Consider the following 21,673-nt stretch of genomic DNA (forward strand, 5'->3'; position numbering starts at 1 on the left):
CGCTTCTTAAAGGGCAACGTACAGGTACGTTGATATGCCTGTATGTGCCCTTCTGCCGACGTATATCGGCGTGAGCCGGTCGGCAAGCAGTTAAAAAGCTCATTCACAACAAAATGAAATTGCACATATCTAATGTGCAGGACTGGAGGAGCGGGCGTTCCTAGGCAGGCTGTATTTGCATGTAGACCACCCACATCTGTTGCTGAGCCTCTATGATTGAAAGGACTGTGATCCAATAAATGAAAGGGGCGGGGCCAGGGACAGTCAGGCTGGGGAGGAAAGAGCTAGTTGATGCTGGACGTCCTCCAGCCAGGAAATGACGCGGGCTCTGACTTGCTGCAGCTTCTAATGTACATTGTGAGAAGCTCACAGTGTGCAGTGAAATCAGAGTTAGCAATGTCAGTCCAGGTGCTGAGCCGGTACAAGTGAAGAACAATCTCACATTTGTTCTACATATAATGACCCCCCCCCCCCCCCCGATGTGTCTCACACTCCATCACTTCCATAGATCTCGGCGTTGGCCGCTCGTGTCCGCCCCCCCCAGCTGTCAGACTCTGTATGCTGCTCCCCCTTCCATCACCCGATGCGTTTTATCATTATTGGCCACCTGTCTCTCTTCACATCTTTATCTGTCTGTCAAATGTGACATTACCTCCCCGCCGCCCGTCACTCACAAACCCCCGTCTGATGAAGATTGGCGTAGAGGACTGATCAGATGAGCGATCGTTAGTAGGATATAATTGTCCTTGCTTTGTGTGCTGGGATGGATGCTCGCCGTTCACACACCGTACATGTACGCTAAACGGGAAGACCGCTGGCGCTCCCCGGGCCGCAGGGATAACGCTCAGGATGAACGCCTTCCCCAGAAAAAAACCTTTCTGGACTATGTTCACGCTCTGAGCGTGTCAGGAACACATGCAAAATAGCACGCTTTCCCAACACGCACAAAAACGCACTGACCTTTAGCAGATGCATGGCGGTGCGAGTTCAATGCTATGAGTCAGGGATTCTTTAACATCATTGAGATGAATGGGCAATGCACAAGAATGCACGGAAATGCGCGCACATTCTGTCGCACCTTCATGGCGTGAACAGAAACTTCCACTGTCAGCGATTACAATCAATATGTTGCTACATTTTTGTGAAAGGGATGCCCACTTCCAAGCTGGCTGTACACTATGTATCGTGGGCCACATCAGCAGTATGGTTGCCCTCAAAGGGCCAGTTGTATCTTGGGTGCGCTGTGTACAGAATGCAGGCTTCAGGAGTGCGCTACATACAGAGTGCAGGGTTCAGGATTACGCTATGTACAGAGTGCAAAATTCAGGAGTGCGTTACATACAGACTGCAGAGTTCAGGATCACACTATGTACAGAGTGCAGAGTTCAGGAGTGAATTACATACAGAGTTCAGGGGTGCGCTACATATAAAGTGCAGAGTTCAGGATTACACTACATATAGAGTGCAGAGTTGAGGAGCATGCTACATATAGAGTGCAGAGTTAAGGATTATGCTACATATAGAGTGCAGAGTTCAGGATTACGCTATGTACAGAATGCAGAGTTCAGGAGTGCATTACATACAGATTGCAGAGTACAGGATTACGCTACATATAGAGTGCAGAGTTCAGGATTACGCTACATATAGAGTGCAGAGTTCAGGATCACGCTACGTACAGAGTGCAGAGTTCAAGAGTACGTTACATACACAGTGCAGAGTTGAGGATTACAATACATACAGAGTGCAGAGTTCAGGAGTGCGTTACAGAGTTCAGGAATGCGTTACATACAGACTGCAGAGTTCAGGATCACGCTACATACAGAGTGCAGAGTTCAGGAGTGCGTTACGTACAGAGTGCAGAGTTCAGGAGCGCGCTACATACAGAGTGCAGAGTTCAGGATTACACTACGTACAGAGTGCAGAATTCAGGAGTGCGTTACATACAGACTGCAGAGTTGAGGATTATGCTACATATAGAGTGCAGAGTTTAGGATTATGTTACATAGAGAGTGCAGAGTTCAGGATTACGCTACCTACAGAATGCAGAGTTCAGGAGTGCATTACATACAAAGTGCAGAGTTCAGGGGTGCGCTACGTACAGATTTCAGAGTTCAGGATTACGCTACATATAGAGTGCAGGGTTCAGGATTACGCTATATAGAGTACAGAGTTCAGGAGTGCATTACATACAGAGTGCAGAGTTCAGGAGTGCATTACATACAGAGCGCAGCATTCAGGAGTGCGTTACATACAGAGTGTAGAGTTCAGGATTATGCTATGTACAGAGTGCAGAGTTCAGGAGTGCGTTACATACAGGTTGCAATGTTCAGGAGTGCGTTACATACAGAGTGCAGTGTTCAGGGGTGCACTACTTATAGAGTGTAGGGTTCAGGATTATACTATGTACAGAGTGTAGAGTTCAAGAGTGCGTTACATACAGAGTGCAGAGTTCAGGGGTGCGCTATGTACAGAGTGCAGAGTTCAGGAGTGCATTACATAAAGAGTGCAGAGTTCAGGGGTGCGCTATGTACAGAGTGCAGAGTTCAGGGGTGCGCTACTTATAGAGTGTAGGGCTCAGGATTACATCATGTACAGAGTGCAGAGTTCAGGAGTGCGTTACATACAGAGTGCAGAGTTCAGGAGTGCGTTATGTACAAAGTGCAGAATTCAGGGGTGCGCTACTTACAGAGTGTAGGGTTCAGGATTACGCTATGCACAGAATGCAAAGTTTAGGGGTGTGCTACGTACAGAGTGCAGCGTTCAGTGGTGCGCTACTTACAGAGTGTAGGGTTCAGGATTACACTATGTACAGAGTGCAGAGTTCAGTGGGGCACTACTTACAGAGTGCAGGATTCAGGATTACGCTACGTACAGAGTGCAGAGTTCAGTGGTGCACTACCTACAGAGTGCAAAGTTCAGGGGTGTGCTACGTACAGAGTGCAGAGTTCAGTGGTGCACTACCTACAGAGTTCAGAGTTTAGGGTTGTGCTATGTACAGAGTGTTAGGTTGAGGATTACACTACATACAGAGTGCAGAGTTCAGGAGTGAGCTACGTACAGAGCGCAGAGTTTAGGGGTGCGCTATGTATGGAGTATTGGGTTCAGGATTACACTATGTACAGATTGCAGAGTTCAGGGGTGTGCTTTGTACAGAATGCAGGGTTTAAGGGTGCATTACATACAGAGTGCAGAGTTCTGGGGTGCGCTATGCACCCCTCCCCCAAAAGCTTTCTTACATCTCTGTCTTCTACCTGGCCCGGCTTTAGTACCTCCTTGTGTAGGCAGCTCTAGTCCCTCCCTGTGTAGGCGGCTCTAGTACCTTCCTGTGTAAGCGGCTCTAGTACCTCCCTGTGTAGGCGGCTCTAGTACCTCCCTGTGTAGGCGGATCTAGTATCTCCCTGTGTAGGTGGCTCTTATTACCTCCCTGTTTAGGCAGTTCTAGTACCTCCCCGTGTAGGCGGCTCTAGTACCTCCCTGTGTAGGCAGATCTAGTACCTCCCTGTGTAGGCGGCTCTAGTACCTCCCTGTGTAGGCGGCTCTAATACCTCCCTGTATAGGCGGCTCTAGTACCTCCCCATGTAGGCGGCTCTAGTACCTCCCCATTTAGGCGGCTCTAGTACCTCCCCATGTAGGCGGCTCTAGTACCTCCCTGTGTAGGCGGCTCTAGTACCTCCCTGTGTAGGCGGCTCTAGTACCTCCCCATGTAGTACCTCCCCATGTAGGCGGCTCTAGTACCTCCCCATGTAGGCGGCTCTAGTACCTCCCCGTGTAGGCGGCTCTAGTACCTCCCTGTGTAGGCGGCTCTAGTACCTCCCTGTGTAGGTGGCTCTAGTACCTCCCCGTGTAGGCGGCTCTAGTACCTCCCTGTGTAGGCGGCTCTAGTACCTCCCCGTGTAGGCAGCTCAAGTACCTCCCTGTGTAGGCGGCTCTAGTACCTCCCTGTGTAGGCGGCTCTAGTACCTCCCTGTGTAGGCGGCTCTAGTACCTCCCTGTGTAGGCGGCTCTAGTACCTCCCTGTGTAGGCGGCTCTAGTACCTCCCTGTGTAGGCTGATCTAGTACCTCCCTGTGTAGGCGGCTCTAGTACCTCCCTGTGTAGGCGGCTCTAGTACCTCCCCATGTAGTACCTCCCCATGTAGGTGGCTCTAGTACCTCCCCATGTAGGCGGCTCTAGTACCTCCCCGTGTAGGCGGCTATAGTACCTCCCTGTGTAGGCGGCTCTAGTACCCCCCGTGTAGGCTGATCTAGTACCTCCCTGTGTAGGCGGCTCTAGTACCTCCCTGTGTAGGCGGCTCTAGTACCTCCCCATGTAGTACCTCCCCATGTAGGTGGCTCTAGTACCTCCCCATGTAGGCGGCTCTAGTACCTCCCTGTGTAGGCGGCTATAGTACCTCCCTGTGTAGGCAGCTCTAGTACCTCCCTGTGTAGGCGGCTCTAGTACCTCCCTGTGTAGGCGGCTCTAGTACCTCCCTGTGTAGGCTGATCTAGTACCTCCCTGTGTAGGCAGCTCTAGTACCTCCCTGTGTAGGCTGATCTAGTACCTCCCTGTGTAGGCGGCTCTAGTACCTCCCTGTGTAGGCTGATCTAGTACCTCCCCGTGTAGGCGGCTCTAGTACCTCCCCATGTAGGCAGCTCTAGTACCTCCCTGTGTAGGCGGCTCTATTACCTCCCTGTAGGCAACGTTGCCTCGCCTTGTAGGAAGATCGTTCTCTCTCACAGATTCTGAAGATCTGTCCCTACCATGAGTGTGTGGAGGGATCTTTTGGATCTTGGAGCCGCTGAGAGCAACCGCTGTCATTTGTAAATGCAGAAAGCTTCTGTGTAACAGTAACAGCGGGCAGTGGGAGCGGAGGGGAGTTTTGCCACATTCCAGTTGCAAAACTGGGTGCGAGGGCCACTGTGTGTGACGAATTCAGCCTGCAGCCCTTGTGTTTGACATATGTGATGTAGATGGAAAGCCATCAGGCCAAGCTGGCCATACACTATGCAATTAGATTGGACTATCTCCATACAATCATCTACAGATTTACCAAACTATGTAATATGAGGACAAACTTGCACAAGACTTTTTAATTTTTAGCCAATCAGGGAGGCCCTTTGCATTACATGGTTGCTGGTAGAGATGAAGAAGATTGTACAATCAGATTGTATGGTGTATGGTCAGATTAGGATTGCACTTGAACTCCAGGCACACATAACAGACACAAATTAATACAAATCTAATCATTGTAAGTGTCTGAATGTGATCTGTTCTCAGTCTATTACAATCCCAGTAGAGCAAAGCTCAGACTGGGGAAGGGAGAAGCAGCACAAGCGGCCAATCAGTTCATGTGCTGACAAGTGGCAGATAAAAGGAGAGAGCAGAGTGACAGAGAGATGAGCTCATTACTGTGCGGCTCCTTCCTTCACTGTCCAATCACAGGCTGGGGGTGAGTCCAGGACTACCTGGGCTCAGAGGATGGGAATGGTGCTGGCCATCAGACTGACTATAGGCAGAAAAGAGAACTGCAGAGGAAATCTCTGGATTGGAGGTGAATATCGCAGCAAATGCTGGTTTTGCTATTTTATTTAATTGGCTAAGTTCTGTCCCTCCTGTATTTATTTTTTCTGCTGTCATATTGTACAGTTTCAGCACTATTACACTGACATCTAGTGGTGGTTTAGAGCCACTACAACTTGTTTACTAATGTGATTTGGTTTCTCCCTGTGTCCTCCCCTCCTGTTTAGTGCTAGTTAGTTTAGTCCTAGCTAAACCCTCTGTATTTCTTCCATGTTCTCTCAGTCAGTGTTAGCTCTTCACAGAGACAGGGCTTGGGAAAGCCATTGTCTTCTTACAATCCAAAAGTCAATCCTCGCTCAGCTGAAGAAAAAATGATGTTGGATTCAACTTCTGTGTCTTATTGTAGAGTTAAGCTGCCTGTGGATGGTGACAAGTCAGCAGGTGGCCATGCATTCCGGACAGACTGGGCCTAAGGAGGTATGTCAATGCATAAAGCAGCATTTGAAGTATTGTACTGCATCAGATTACTGTTCTTCTGTAGTCGACATCTAGTGGTGGTTTTGGGCCACTACAACTTGTTTACCTGTGTGAATTGGTATATTTCTCTGTCTTCCCCTCCTGTTTAGTGCTGATTAGTTTAGTCCTAACTAGCCCCTCCCTGTTCCCTCCCTGTTCCCACAGCCAGTGTTAGTAATTCACAGAGACAGAGAGTTAAGCTGCCTGTGGATGGTGACAAGTCAGCAGGAGACCATACTGTCCGGACAGACTGCGCCTGAGGAGGTATGTCAATGCCAAAAGCAGCATTTGAAGTATTGAACTGTGTTGTGTTACTATTGTTCTGCAGTAAGTCCGTATCTAGTGGTGAAAATGTTGAAAAAAAATAACTTTTTTTTAGTTTCTGTTATAAAATTTTGCAAATAAGTAATTGTTCTCCTTCACTAATGGGCACTGATGAGGAGGCACTGATAGGTGGCACTGATAGGCAGTACTATGGGCACAGAGGAGGCTGCACTAATAGGCGGCACTGATATGCAGCATTGAGGGGCAATGATGAGGAGGCACTGATAGGCGACACTGATGAGCACTGATAGGCGACACTAAAGGGCATTGATAGGCAGCACTGATGGGCACTGATGAGGAGGCACTGCTAGGCGGCTCTAATGGCCACTGATAGATGGCACTGATAAGCTGCAATGATGGGCATTAATAGGCTGCACTGATGGGTACTGATGAGGAGGCACTGATAAGTGGCACTGATGAGGAGGCACTGATAGGTTGCACTGATGGGCACTGATGAGGAGGCACTGATAGGCGGCACTAATGGGCACTGATAGATGGCACTGATAGGATGCAATGATGGGCATTAATAGGCTGCACTGATGGGTACCGATGAGGAGGCACTGATAAGCGACACTGATGAGGAGGCACTGATAGGTTGCACTGATGGGCACTGATGAGGAGGCACTGATAGGCGGCACTAATGGGCACTGATAGATGGCACTGATAGGATGCAATGATGGGCATTAATAGGCTGCACTGATGGGTACTGATGAGGAGGCACTAATAAGCGGCACTGATGGGCACTGATAGGCGGCACTAATGAGGAGGCACCGATAGGCGTCACTGATGGGCACTGATAGGCGGCACTAATGAGGAGGCACCGATAGGCATCACTGATGGGCACTGATAGGCGGCAATGATGGGCCGGATAAGGGAGTACAGCCAGCCCTCCTGTAATGGGCCCGGGCAGCATCAGTTCAAAGGGAGGGCCCGGGCACGGTCTTATTGCAGACACTGATCCTCTTCTGCCTCCCCCTGCAGCGATGCCACTTCTCCTCTTTCTCCCTCCAGTTGCACTGCAGGGGGATTGGTCCATGCACATACGCCCCTTCCATCTGCTGTCCAGGTCCCCCTGTGTGCCCCCCCCCCTCCACAGTGCTTTCAGGTTCCCTCCTCTCCAGTCCCACCGGAAGCTCCTGTGGGCACACAGGAGGATGTTTCAGGATAGAGAGCGGGGGGGGGGGCCTGTTATATATGTCAAATTCTGGCCCTTTCCTTTCCTGAGTGAACACAGTGAGCGATCCGTATCAATCACTCCTGTGTCCATTCATCAGTGAACCACAGTATACTGAGTTTATTATGCATTAGTTTGTGAATGAGCAGGAAGCCTTAGAGCATTTCCTATTCATTCATCTGTGTTGCTGAGACTGCAGCCAGGGGGGGGCCTGTCAGGTAGGCTGTATGGGGCCCCATGATTTCTAACTGCAGCCCTGCTGATGGGCACTGATAGGCAGCACTGATGAGGAGGCACTGATGGGCACTGATAGGCAGCACTGATGAGGAGACACTGGTGGGCACTGATAGGCAGCACTGATGAGGAGGCACTGATGAGGAGGCACTGAGGGGCAGTACTGATGAGGAGACACTGAGGGGCAGCACTGATGAGGAGGCACTGAAAGGCAGCACTGATGAGGAGGCACTGAAAGGCAGCACTGATGAGGAGGCACTGATGGGCACTGATAGGCAGCACTGATGAGGAGACACTGATGGGCACTGATAGGTAGCACTGATAAGGCACTGATGGGCTTTGATAGGCTGCACTGATGAGGAGGCACTGATGGGCACTACTGATGAGGAGGCACTGATGGGCACTGGTAGGCAGCACTGATGAGGAGACACTGATGGGCACTGATAGGCAGCACTAATCAGGCACTGATGGGCTTTGATAGGCGGCACTGATGAGGAGGCACTGATGGCCACTGATAGGCAGCACTGATAGGCATTGATAGGCTGCACTGATGGGCACTGACAGGCGGCACTGATGAGGAGGCACTGATAGGCTGCACTGATAGGCATTGATAGGCTGCACTGATGGGCACTGACAGGCGGCACTGATGAGGAGGCACTGATAGGCTGCACTGATGGCCACTGATTGACACTGATGGTGCTGCACAGATAATCAGGGCAGTAATGATCAGCGCCCTGATTATCAGTGTAAACCATGTGCTGACAGGCTTGTCTGTTTACATGTGAACAGCTGTGATTGGACACAGCTGATCACATGGTAAAGGGCCGCTGTGATTGGCCCTTTACTACGATCCCTAATCAGCTGTGTCTGAAAGACAGAGCAGCCATTGAGCGCTCCATTGGAGGGGTTCTGGTTAGGACATACATGGACACCCTCCCAGAACTGGATGACCGCACTGCAGCCGTCTTTTGGCTTTAGCGCAGTCGGGACGTAGTTAAGAATTAATGGCACCACACCGCACGCCTGCCTACAGCTCAGCGTGTTCCTGTGCGTGTCAGGAAAAGGGCGTGATTTTGTGCATGTTCCCAACGCACATGTATGAACGTGGCCCAAGGTTTCCATCTACTTTAAGCAGCTGCAATAAATTTTTATTTATTTATTTATTTATTTCAGGTACTTATATAGCGCTGTCAATTTACGCAGCGCTTTACATATACATTGTACATTCACATCAGTCCCTACCCTCAAGGAGCTTACAATCTAAGGTCCCTAACTCACATTCATACATACTAGGGACAATTTAGACAGGATCCAATTAACCTACCAGCATGTCTGACTAAGCTTATTTTTGTTGCTTTTTAACAAAGGCAAAAAAAAACAATGGGGTCTGTGGAAGGATTGGACGATTTATAAAGACGTTCTGCCCATTTGTTTCGCTGTAAATTCCACCGATATATCGCACGCCCGCGAACCCGGCGTAATTCATGTATTTCAGGAATTGTCCTCTAGGTGGCGACGTTGTCCTTTTCTGCTGTCTTTCAATGCTCTCTTCCACTTTGTGTTTTTTTTTTTGCCAATCTGATATCATTTTATATCATTTTATATCATTTTATATTGCTCGCTTCATCACAATAATCTGCGCCATGTGGGAAGGGGAGAATATCGGTAACAATCATGGCGGAAAGAGGCAAAGCATGCCAACAGGAAAGAAAATCCTCCTTCAACTTTTGTAATTGACCCCTAGAAATGTGTTGCCACATCAAAGATAATTGGATAGTTTGGGGTCCTGGCGGATAATGGGGGCCACAGATAGTAACTGTGATAGGATTCATCTCTGATGTTCATAAGCAAAGATTTGATTGGTGCATAGTAGTTCTAATTCCCTTTACCATGGAGAAAATGGAAAGGTCACTGATTGGTTGCAGATTAGACCCATGACATTTGCATCTTTTGAATTACTGCTGAAATAACAGGATAAGCCACACATAAGTACAACCACTGTGCAGCACTACTGAGAAGGAAGCAGAGCCTGCCTATGTAATAGGGGGAGATATGACCCCCGATCTTCACAGCAGGTGTACAGATCCAGGAACTCAGCACATGGATGGTGGGAACCCCTCATAATGGGCACAGCGGGTGAACAGACCCGGGTACTCAGCACAGGGATGGTGGGAACCCCTCATAATGGACACAGCGGGTGAACAGACCCGGGTACTCAGCACAGGGATGGTGGGAACCTCTCATAATGGGCACAGCGGGTGAACAGACCCGGGTACTCAGCACAGGGATGGTGGGAACCCCTCATAATGGGCACAGCAGGTGTACAGACCTGAGAACTCAGCACAGGGATGGTGGGAACCCCTCATAATGGGCACAGCAGGTGTACAGACCTGGGAACTCAGCACAGGGATGGTGGGAACCCCTCATAATGGGCACAGCAGGTGTACAGACCCGGGAACTCAGCACAAGGATGGTGGGAGCTCCTCATAATGGGCACAGAAGATGTACAGACCTGAGAACTCTGAATGGCTAGCACAAATTTTGAAGATGAATGTTGCCAAATGTGGGTAAAATGTGGTCAAATGGTCATTCCATTATTTTATATATAAACCTCCTAATTTTTTCTTTTAAGACAAACGTTGATCTTTTAATTAACGGACACACTTTTGTATTGTGCTTTATCACTAATGTGAATTCTTTTTTTTTTTGCAAATTATCTTTATATTAGCGTATTTTCAGTTACAAGAAAACAAATCCAAAGACACAAAAAAACGTTATCTTTAATATGAATTTCTAAAGTCGCATGTTGGCGAATGGCGGTTCAATGCGTTCTAGTGTAAATTCCATTAATGTATTAAATACGCTTCCTAATTTTTTTTTAAAGGAACGTGGCCTTTTAATGCACAAATACGCATATTTTCTGTCCGTAATTTTAAACGCAAACGGCAGCTAAATACAGTCAATCCTGGACTCTACTATTTTATAAATACGCCCCCCCCAAAGCAACATAGGCATTTTACTTTAATTTTTACCATTTCATAAAAAATCTCAGAGGGGGGGGGGATGCCAGGACATTGAATGACTGTCTGTAGTAAAAAAACAAACAAACAAACAAAAAAGCCGCAGAGACGGCGCGGTGACGCAGCATGCCAGCGCAGCTCTGCGGCGCTAAGGGCTGTTGATGGTGGACAGCAGAGGGAGAGAAAGGAATAAAAAAAAAAGCTGGAGGAGCTGATTACTGCCAGGTCCCTGGTGGGGAGATGAATGTTAAAGCACTTTCCCTGTACTGTCACTAAACCCTGCCCTCCCTATTTATCACTCCCTTGACATGCTGTTAGCAAATGGGAGCAAAGCGGGGCAGATCTCTCACTCTCAGGTCACTCTGCCTGTGCTTAACACTTGTTGCGAAAAAAAAAAAAAAAAACAGAGAGAGAGAGAGAGAGGAAAAAAAAGAAAGGAAAAAAAGGGGCAGATTAAAAAAATATCCACCGCTTGTAGCAGCTAAAAAAAAAGAAAAAAAAAAGAAAAAAAAAGGAGCAGGGATTCCAGGAGCTGATGAGAAGCCAGGGGAGAGGAAGCCTCCTGCAAGGATTAGAGGCTGGAGATTTGTCTCTGTGAATTGGGTGAATTATTTAATAGGAGCTGCTGTACTGAGCGGAGGGAGGAGAGCCCACAGGCAGCATGGCTGAGAACACCAGCCTGGCCAGCAAGTCTGCTTTGGTAAGTCAGTTGTCATGGGGTGGGAGAGGGGGGGGGGGTGCTGCATGATTCTGGGGTGCTGTGCCTGGCTGTCCTGGTGACCTGTGCCTATCTATTCTGGGCAGCAATTCCCTGTCTGTCCTGGGGTCCTGTGTCTCTCTGTCCTGGGAACCTATAATTGTCTGTCCTGGGGACCTGTGTGTGTCTGTCCTGGGGACCCATGCCCCTCTGTCCTGGGGTCCTGTGCTCCTCTGTCCTGGGGACCTGTGCCCCTCTGTCCTGGGGACCTGTGCCCCTCTGTCCTGGGGTCCTGTGTCTGTCTGTACTGGGGTCCTGTGCCCCTCTGTCCTTGGGACCTGTGCCCCTCTGTCCTGGGGTCCTCTGCCCCTCTGTCCTGGGGACCTGTGCCCCTCTGTCCTGGGGTCCTGTGCCTGTCTGTCCTGGGGTCCTGTGCCCCTCTGTCCTGGGGTCCTGTGCCCCTCTGTCCTGGGGTCCTGCCCCCCTCTGTCCTGGGGTCCTGTCCCCCTCTGTCCTGGGGTCCTGTCCCCCTCTGTCCTGGGGTCCTGTCTGTCCTGAGGTTCTGTGCTCCTCTGTCTTGGGGTCCTGTGCCCCTCTGTCCTGGGGTCCTGTCCCCCTCTGTCCTGGGGTCCTGTCTGTCCTGAGGTCCTGTGCTCCTCTGTCTTAGGGTCTTGTGCTCCTCTGTCTTGGGGTCCTGTGCCCCTCTGTCCTGGGGTCATGTGCCCCTCTGTCCTGGGGTCCTGTCTGTTCTGAGGTCCTGTGCTCCTCTGTTCTGAGGTCCTGGGGTCCTGTGCTCCTCTGTTCTGGGGTCCTGTGCTCCTCTGTTCTGAGGTCCTGTGCTCCTCTGTTCTGAGGTCCTGTGCTCCTCTGTTCTGGGGTCCTGTGCTCCTCTGTTCTGGGGTCCTGTGCTCCTCTGTTCTGAGGTCCTGTGCTCCTCTGTTCTGAGGTCCTGTCTGTTCTGGGGTCCTGTGCTCCTCTGTCCTGAGGTCCTGTGCTCCTCTGTTCTGAGGTCCTGTGCTCCTCTGTTCTGAGGTTCTGTGCTCCTCTGTTCTGAGGTCCTGTCTGTCCTGGGGTCCTGTGCTCCTCTGTTCTGGGGTCCTGTGCTCCTCTGTTCTGAGGTCCTGTCTGTCCTGGGGTCCTGTGCTCCTCTGTTCTGGGGTCCTGTGCTCCTCTGTTCTGAGGTCCTGTCTGTCCTGGGGTCCTGTGCTCCTCTGTTCTGAGGTCCTGTCTGTCCTGGGGTCCTGTGCTCCTCTGTTCTGGGGTCCTGTGCTCCTCTGTCCTGGGGTCCTGTGCCCCTCTGTTCTGGGGTCCTGTGCTCCTCTGTTCTGGAGTCCTGTGCTCCTCTGTTCTGGGGTCCTGTGCTCCTCTGTTCTGGGGTCCTGTGCTCATCTGTTCTGGGGTCTTGTGCTCCTCTGTTCTGGGGTCCTGTGCTCCTCTGTTCTGGGGTCCTGTGCCCCTCTGTTCTGGGGTCCTGTGCTCCTCTGTTCTGGGGTCCTGTGTCTGTTTTTTCTGGGGACCCCTGCCTGTCTAACCTGGCATCCTGTGCCTGTCCTGGGGTCCTATGCCCGCCTATCCTGGGGTCCTATGCCTGCCTATCCTGGGGTCCTATGCCTGCCTGTCCTGGGGTCCTATGTCTGCCTATCCTGGGGTCCTATGCTTGCCTGTCCTGGGGTCCTATGCCTGCCTATCCTGGGGTCCTATGCCTGCTTGTCCTGGGGTCCTATGCCTGCCTGTCCTGGGGTCCTATGCCTGCCTATCCTGGGGTCCTATGCCTGCTTGTCCTGGGGTCCTATGCCTGCCTGTCCTAGGGAACTGTGCTCTTCAGTACCTGTGCCTGTCTGTCGGTTGCCCACCTTGCATATGTGCTCCTGACCCTTGAACTCAAGCTGGACTACTGCCCCAATTTACCAACTGGATACATTGTAACCACAAATCACTAACAAGATCCTGGCAACCTGTGTCTGTCTGTCCTGGGGTACTGTGCCTAGCTGTCCTGTGGGTTGCCCCCTTTTCCGGTTTCACCTGTGCCCATGTGTCCTGGAAACTTATGTCTGCCTGTCCTGGGGACTTGATGGAGACTTGATGGGGACTATGTCTGCCTGTCTTGGGGACAGGGTTGTCCCCTTGTATATGTCCTCCTGACCCTTGAATTCTGGCTGGACTGCTGTCCCCATTTACCAAATGTCTACTCTGTAACTGATACAAATCGCACACACATGATCCTTGGGACCCCTGCCTGTCTAATCTAGGGCCCTGTGCCTGCCTGTCCTGTGGGTTGCCCCCTTGCCGGTTTCACCCTTGGCTCCTAACCCTTGAACTCAGGCTGGGCTGCTGCTGTCTGACTTTACCAAATGTATCAGCCAGAGACCTGGATACATTGTAAGTGCTGGGAATGATACCAAACACACAGGATTCTGGGGACCCCAACCTGTCTAACCTGGGGATGTGTACCTGTCTGTCCTGTAGACCCATGCTTGTCGGTCCTAGGGGTTCCTGCCTGTCCTGTAGACCCATGCCGGTCTGTCATAGGGGTTCCTGTATGTCCTGGAGACCCATGCCTGTCTGTCCTGGGGACCCCTGTCTGTCTGTCCTGGGGACCCCTATCTGTCTGTCCTGGGGACCCCTATCTGTCTGTCCTGGGGACCCCTATCTGTCTGTCCTGGGGACCCCTATCTGTCTGTCCTAGGGTATATATGCAGGTTTCACCCCCAGCTCCTAACCCAATGTACCAAATGTATCAGAAATGGACACATTGTATCTCCTGTAAATGATACAAAACACACAAAAGTAACAGCACTGATATAAAACAAAGCAAACAATATGTTGGCTCCATTGTCTTTATTTGTTTGTTGTGTTTCAGCAGAACTTCTATGTTTTGTTGGTCATTGCTGTGTTTGTATACTGCTGACATTGCCTTTCCTACCTACCCCCCCCCCCCACCCCTATGTAGATTGTTAGCTCTTCTGTACAGTTTCCCATGCAGGTATCTATGGATATTACATTGTTATTGTTACACCCCCCTGAATTCCTGTTGTAAAAAAGAAAACCTCCATTACTTTTTGTATCGGTTTCGATTTCGATTGTAAGCTCTTCTGTACAGGGTTCCCACGCAGGTATTTATGTGTGTTACATCATTTTGTTGGCGCATAGTTTAAAAAAAAATAAAGTATCATTTGTATCCGTTTAGATTGTAAGCTCTTCTGTAAAGGGTTTCCATACTGTTACATTGTTATTGTTTCGTCATTTGTTGGTGCTTTGAAAATAAAACCTGTTACCTTTGGTATCTGTTTAGACTGTAAGCTCTTTTGAACACAGCTCCTGATCCTTTACTATCATGCATTTGTTTATGTAATTACATTATTGCCATAGTCCCTGCACACACACAATTTTTGTTGGGGCAACACACATCAATAGTAATAATCTTTATTATTCATTTACGGGCGTTGTGTAGATTGCTGGGACTTTACAAATGAAGGTGAAATTTATAATAGGAGCACATTGATGGCTGCTGTGGTGCATGCTGTACAACGCTGGGGTATATGTCAGAGCTATATAAATGTATAATAATTATAGTGTGTGACTGTGGGGGTGACATTAGAGTGTAAGCTCCTCTGGTGCAGAGACTGATGTGACTGGCTCGGTGTTCTCTGTACAGCACTGCGGTATATGTCAGAGCTATATAAATGCATAATAATAGTGTGTGACTGTGGGGGGGACATTAGAGTGTAAGCTCCTCTGGTGCAGAGACTGATGTGACTGGCTCAGTGTTCTCTGTACAGAGCTGTGGTATATGTCAGAGCTATATAAATGTATAATAATAGTGTGTGACTGTGGAGGGACATTAGAGTGTAAGCTCCTCTGGTGCAGAGACTGATATGACTAGCCCCCAGTGTTCTCTGTACAGAGCTGTGGTATATGTCAGCGCTATATAAATGAAAAGACACAAAACACACAATATTCATAGCACATAGCATGAAGCGCATTCCTGTGTGATTCCGGTGTGAAGAAAGTATATTATACAAATGTTATATTTGTATAGTAATAATAGTATGGTGGGACTTTAGAGTGTAAGCTCCTCTGATGCAGAGACTGATGTGACTGGCTCAGTGTTCTCTGTACAGCGCTGCGATATATGTCAGAGCTATATAAATGTATAATAATAATAATAGTGTGTGACTGTGGGAGATTAGAGTGCAAGCTCCTGTGGTATAGAGACTGATGGGACTGACCAAGTGATTTCTGTACAGCACTGCGGTATATGTCAGAGCTATATAAATGTATAATAATAGTGTGTGACTGTGGGGGGACATTAGAGTGTAAGCTCCTCTGGTACAGAGACTGATGTGAGTGGCTCAGTGCACTTTGTACAGCACCGCGGTATATGTCAGAGCTATATAAAAGTATAATGATAATAGTGTGTGAATGTGGGGGGGGACATTAGAGTGTAAGCTCCTCTGGTGCAGAGACTGATGTGAGTGGCTCAGTGTTCTCTGTACAGCACGGTGGTATATGTCAGAGCTATATAAAAGTATAATGATAATAGTGACTGTGGAATGGATCAGAGTTATATAATAATAATATCAGTTATATTATGACAACCCTCAGTGTATGTGTGTTGTGATTGCTCTGGTTATATCTGTTTCAATCTCTCCATATACATGTATCTGTCCCATGTATGCACCCACACACATATAAAACGTTCATCGGTCATAAACATATACATAAAACGCAGCGAGTACAATCGTACATGTTGTTAGTAAACAGTGGAGCGCAGTGAATGGAGATCACACTCCTTCCTATGAATACTCCGCTCATGTCATATGACAAATAAGAGAAATTTAACCAAACGGCACAGAAAGTTTGTATTAACCCTTCCTCCGCCGGGCCCGTCTGCCACGACTATCCTGGACTGTTTACACAGCTAGCTGGTTCAAACACGTTTTCTGTAACCCTCATAACAAGGAGAATCAGTGATCTTATCTTCCTGGGGTTGGCAGGTTTTTTTTATATATATAACTGTGCTACGTAATGATTTAAATCTTATTTTTTTGCACATATAATTAACTAGTCATTTGACATAAGTGATGTATAAGAACCAGAATGATGAAAGGTGACAACATATTAAAATAATTCATAATTACGTGACTTGACTTTTCTTTAAAAACAATAAAAACTTATATTTGAAAAAAATAAATAAATAATTGTGTGACTTTGGGTGGTCTTTAGAGTGTAAGCTCCTCTGTACAGAGACTGATGTGACTGGCTCAGTGTTCTCTGTACAGCGCTGCGGTATATGTCAGTGCTATATACATGTATAATAGTAATAGTGTGTGACTGTGGGGGGGGGGGACATTAGAGTGTAAGCTCCTCTGTACAGAGACTGATGTGACTGGCTCAGTGTTCTCTGTACAGCGCTGCGGTATATGTCAGAGCTATGTAAATGTATAATAATAATATTAGTGTGTGACTGTGGGGGGAGATTAGAATGTAAGCTCTTCTGGTACAGAGACTGATGTGACTGCCTCAGTGTTCTCTGCATTTTGGTATATGTCAGAGCTATATAAATTCATATTATTATATAGGATTTATATAGCGCCAATGTATACTAATAATAGTGTGTGACTGTGGGGGGGACATTAGAGTGTAAGCTCCTCTGGTACAGAGAGTGATGTGATTGGCTCAGTGTTCTCTGTACAGCACTGCGGTATATGTCAGAGCTATATAATAATAGTAATAATAGTATGTGATAATAGTAATAATAATAGTATGTGACTGTGTGAGGACATTAGAGTGTAAGCTCCTCTGTACAGAGACTGATGTGACCGACTCAGTGTTCTCTGTACAGCACTATGGTATATGTCAGAGCTATATAAATTTATAATAATAATAGTGTGTGACTGTGGGGGGACATTAGAGTGTAAGCTCCTCTGGTACAGAGACTGATGTGACTGGCTCATTGTTCTCTGTACAGCGCTGCGGTATATGTCAGAGCTATATAAATGTATAATAATAATATTAGTGTGTGACTGTGGGGGGAGATTAGAATGTAAGCTCTTCTGGTACAGAGACTGATGTGACTGGCTCAGTGTTCTCTGCATTTTGGTATATGTCAGAGCTATATCAATGTATAATAATAATAGTGTGTGACTGCGGGGGGGACATTAGAGTGTAAGCTCCTCTGGTACAGAGACTGATGTGACTGGCTCAGCGTTCTCTGTACAGAATGGCTGTATATGTCAGATCTATATAAATGTATAATAATAATAGTGTGTGACTGTGGAGGACATTAGAGTGTAAGCTCCTCCGGTACAGAGACTGATATGACTGGCTCAGTGTTCTCTGTACAGCACTGCAGTATATGTCAGAGCTATATAAATGTATAATAATAATAGTGTGTGACTGTGAGAGGGTATTAGATTGTATGCTTGATTGATTTATATCCGATTAATTAAAAAATATATAAATTAACCAAAATTGAAAGCCCCCCAAAAACACGTTCTAATTCTCACTCGGAACCAATGTCACCATCCAGCGCGGGGGTCTTTGTTCCTAACATGGGAGAGCGCGCCTGTCCCTTATTACGAAGCCTGTTTATCCAAACTTTTTGCTGTTTAATCTTGTTAAATTGTTTTAATGATTTTTCTTCCTACTCATCAACTATCGGAAAATAGTGGAATGAAGTCAATAGAGCCGAGGAAAGCAGGGAATTGATTTATCCGGGTGGTGAATGTGAGTTTTCAGCCTGAGCGCAGCGATTGTTGGATTACCCCGACCATCTCTCTAATTAATGATATCAAAACAAAGCTCTAATGAATAAGACAAGCTCGCTTTTCCGGCTCGGGTCTTCCTGCGTTTAGTCGCACTTTGTCATTCGGCACAAGGGGTGGGGGGTAAAGAAGCCCGCAGGCATCAATAAAGCAATTTCAGTTAATGGGTGAGGACAAATAAAATACTAAAACCATCCCTCAAAATCCCTGAAATCCTTCATTGCTTGTAAAATAAATGTTAATGCTGAGCTTTTTATTCACATGAGGGGTGATACATTTTCAATGTAATACTTTGTAATTTTATGGTTAACAAAGAATTTAAAAAAATTCATAAAATGCCCATTATTATTATTATGTAGGATTTATATAGTGCCGACAATTTGTGCAACACTTTACAAAATAAAGGGAGACAGCACAGCTACAATACAATTTATTACAAGAGGATTAGAAGGGATACGAAATGTACAAAATGATACAACAATATAATGTAACATTGTGTGTAAAGGTGGATTTGGCAATTGGATGTGAACTCCTAGAACTCCATGTGTGGGGCTGTCATCAAAGACTTCTGGCCACTTGGCCGGCAGTTTGGTTCGATGACCGCCACTCCGAGAGCGACCTCCTATCTCTGTTTACCTCCGATAAGACAAAATGTGCAATATCTGGGAATTAGGAATTCTATCTGCTGCCTACTAACAGTTCCTGTGTTAGTGTGTGTATGCTGGGAAATTTTTATTATTAATATTAAATTATTTATATAGCGCCAATGGTTTTATATATACCGGTATATGTATATATAAATATATATATATATATATATATATATATATAAATATATATATATATATATATATATATATATATATAAATATATATATATATATATATATATATATGTATAAATATATATATATATATATATATATATATGTATAAATATATATATATATATATATATATATATGTATAAATATATATATATATATATATATATATATATATATATATATATATATATATATATATATATATATATATATATATATATATATATATATATATATATATATATATATATATATTATATTATATTATATATATATATATATATATATATATATATACATACCTTTTCAAGAGACTCTCTCTCTCTCTCTCTCTCTCTATATATATATATATATACATATATATATATATATAGAAAGAGAGAGAGAGAGAGAAAGAGTGTCTTGAAAAAGTATTCATACCCCTTGAAATTTTCCACATTTTGTCATGTTACAACCCAAAAACGTAAATGTATTTTATTGGGATTTTATGTGATAGACCAACACAAAGTGGCACATAATTGTGAAGTGGAAGGAAAATGATAAATGGTTTTCAAAATTTTTTACAAATAAATATGTGAAAAGTGTGGGGGTACATTTGTATGGCGCCCCCCCGGAGTCAATACTTTATAGAACCTCCTTTCTCTGCAATTACAGCTGCAAGTCTTTTTGGGATTGTCTCTACCAGCTTTGCACATCTAGAGAGGGACATTTTTGCCCATTATTCTTTGCAAAATATCTCAAGCTCTGTCAGATTGGATGGAAAGCGTCTGTGAACAGCAATTTTCAAGTCTTGCCACAGATTCTCAATTGGATTTAGGTCTGGACTGTGACTGGGCCATTCTAACACATGAATATGCTTTGATCTAAACCATTCCATTGTAGCTCTGGCTGTATGTTTAGGGTCATTGTCCTGCTGGAAGGTGAACCTCCACCCCAGTCTCAAGTCTTTTGTAACAGGTTTTCTTCTAAGATTGCCCTGTATTTGGCTCCATCCATCTTCCCATCAACTCTGACCAGCTTCCCTGTCCCTGCTGAAGAAAAGCATCCCCACAACATGATGCTTCCACCACCATGTTTCACAGTGGGGATGGTGTGTTCAGGGTGATGTGCAGTGTTAGTTTTCCGCCACACATAGAGTTTTGCTTTTAGGCCAAAAAGTTCAATTTTGGTCTCATCTGACCAGAGCACCTTCTTCCACATGTTTTCTGTGTCCCTCACATGGCTTCTCACAAACTGCAAACGGGACTTCTTATGGTTTTCTTTCAAGAATGTCTTTCTTCTTGTCACTCTTCCATAAAGGTCAGATTTGTGGAGTTCACGACTAATAGTTGTCCTGTGGACAGATTCTCCTACCTGAGCTGTGGATCTCTGCAGCTCCTCCAGAGTTACCATGGGCCTCTTGGCTCTTCTCTGATTAATGCTCTCCTTGCCCGGCCGGTCAGTTTAGGTGGACGGCCATGTCTTGGTAGGTTTGCAGTTGTGCCATACTCTTTCCATTTTCGGATGATGGATTGAACAGAGCTCCGTGAGATGTTCAAAGCTTGGATATTTTTTTTATAACCAAACCCTGCTTTATACTTCTCCACAACGTTATCCCTGACCTGTCTGGTGTGTTCCTTGGCCTTCATGACGCTGTTTGTTTACTAAGGTTCTCTAACAAACCTCCGAGGGCTTCACAGAACAGCTGTATTTATACTGAGATTAAATTACACACATGTGGACTCTATTTACTAATTAGGTGACTTCTGAAGGCAATTGGTCCCACTAGATTTTAGTTGGGGGTATCAGAGTAAACGGAGCTGAATACAAATGCCCCCCACATTTTTCACATATTTATTTGTAAAAAAGTTTGAAAACTATTTATCATTTTCCTTCCACTTCACAATTATGAGCCACTTTGTGTTGGTCTATCACATAAAATCCCAATAAAATACATTTACGTTTTTGGTTGTAACATGACAAAATATGGAAAATTTCAAGGGCTATGAATACTTTTTCAAGACACTGTGTGTATATATGTATATATATATATATATATATATATATATATGTATATATATATATATATACACCCAGTGGGTATAGAAAAGAAACACCCCCCCTTTAAAATAATCACATTCTGTTGCTTTGCAGCCTAAAATAAAGACGGCATCATATTCATTTTATCCAGCTGAATTTATTAGTGCATCTTATAACATCCAAGTGAAAGATATAACACCAACATGTCAGAAAAAAAAATAAAAAATTCAGAAAAAACAGAATCACTGAGTTGGAAAAAGGATCATCCCCCTTGTGTCTGTATTTTGTTGGGCCACCTTTTGCTGTAATTCCAGCCTTTGGTCTGTTGGGATTTGTCTCTACTAACTTTGCACATCTAGACTTTATATTATGTATTATATTTATATTAATATTTGCCTGCTCTTCTTTGCTGAACGGTTCAACTTTAGTTAAATTTGATAGTGACCATTTGTGGACTGCAGTCTTCAAGTCATTCCACAGGTTTTCAATGGGGTTTAGGTCTGGGCTCTGACTAGGCCATGCAAGGACATTCCCCGCCTTCTCCTCCAACCACTGTGTGCTCATGTGTGCTGTGTGCTTTGGGTCATTGTCATGTTG

General features: G+C 46.0%; 1 protein-coding gene across 1 annotated transcript in view; it reads left to right on the forward strand.

Annotated features, from left to right (window-relative positions):
- Window positions 1-10,491: 10,491 nt before the first annotated feature.
- Window positions 10,492-21,673, forward strand: part of ARID3C (AT-rich interaction domain 3C) — a 256,684-nt gene continuing 245,502 nt past the window's right edge. Inside the window, exon 1 of the mRNA XM_073611666.1 lies at window positions 10,492-11,466. Within this exon, the coding sequence (XP_073467767.1) occupies window positions 11,428-11,466 (39 nt within the window). The 5' untranslated portion in view covers window positions 10,492-11,427. The remainder of the gene's footprint in view (window positions 11,467-21,673) is intronic.

Source organism: Aquarana catesbeiana, linkage group LG01 (assembly GCF_042186555.1).
Source record: "Aquarana catesbeiana isolate 2022-GZ linkage group LG01, ASM4218655v1, whole genome shotgun sequence".
Classification (NCBI taxonomy): Eukaryota; Metazoa; Chordata; class Amphibia; order Anura; family Ranidae; genus Aquarana; species Aquarana catesbeiana.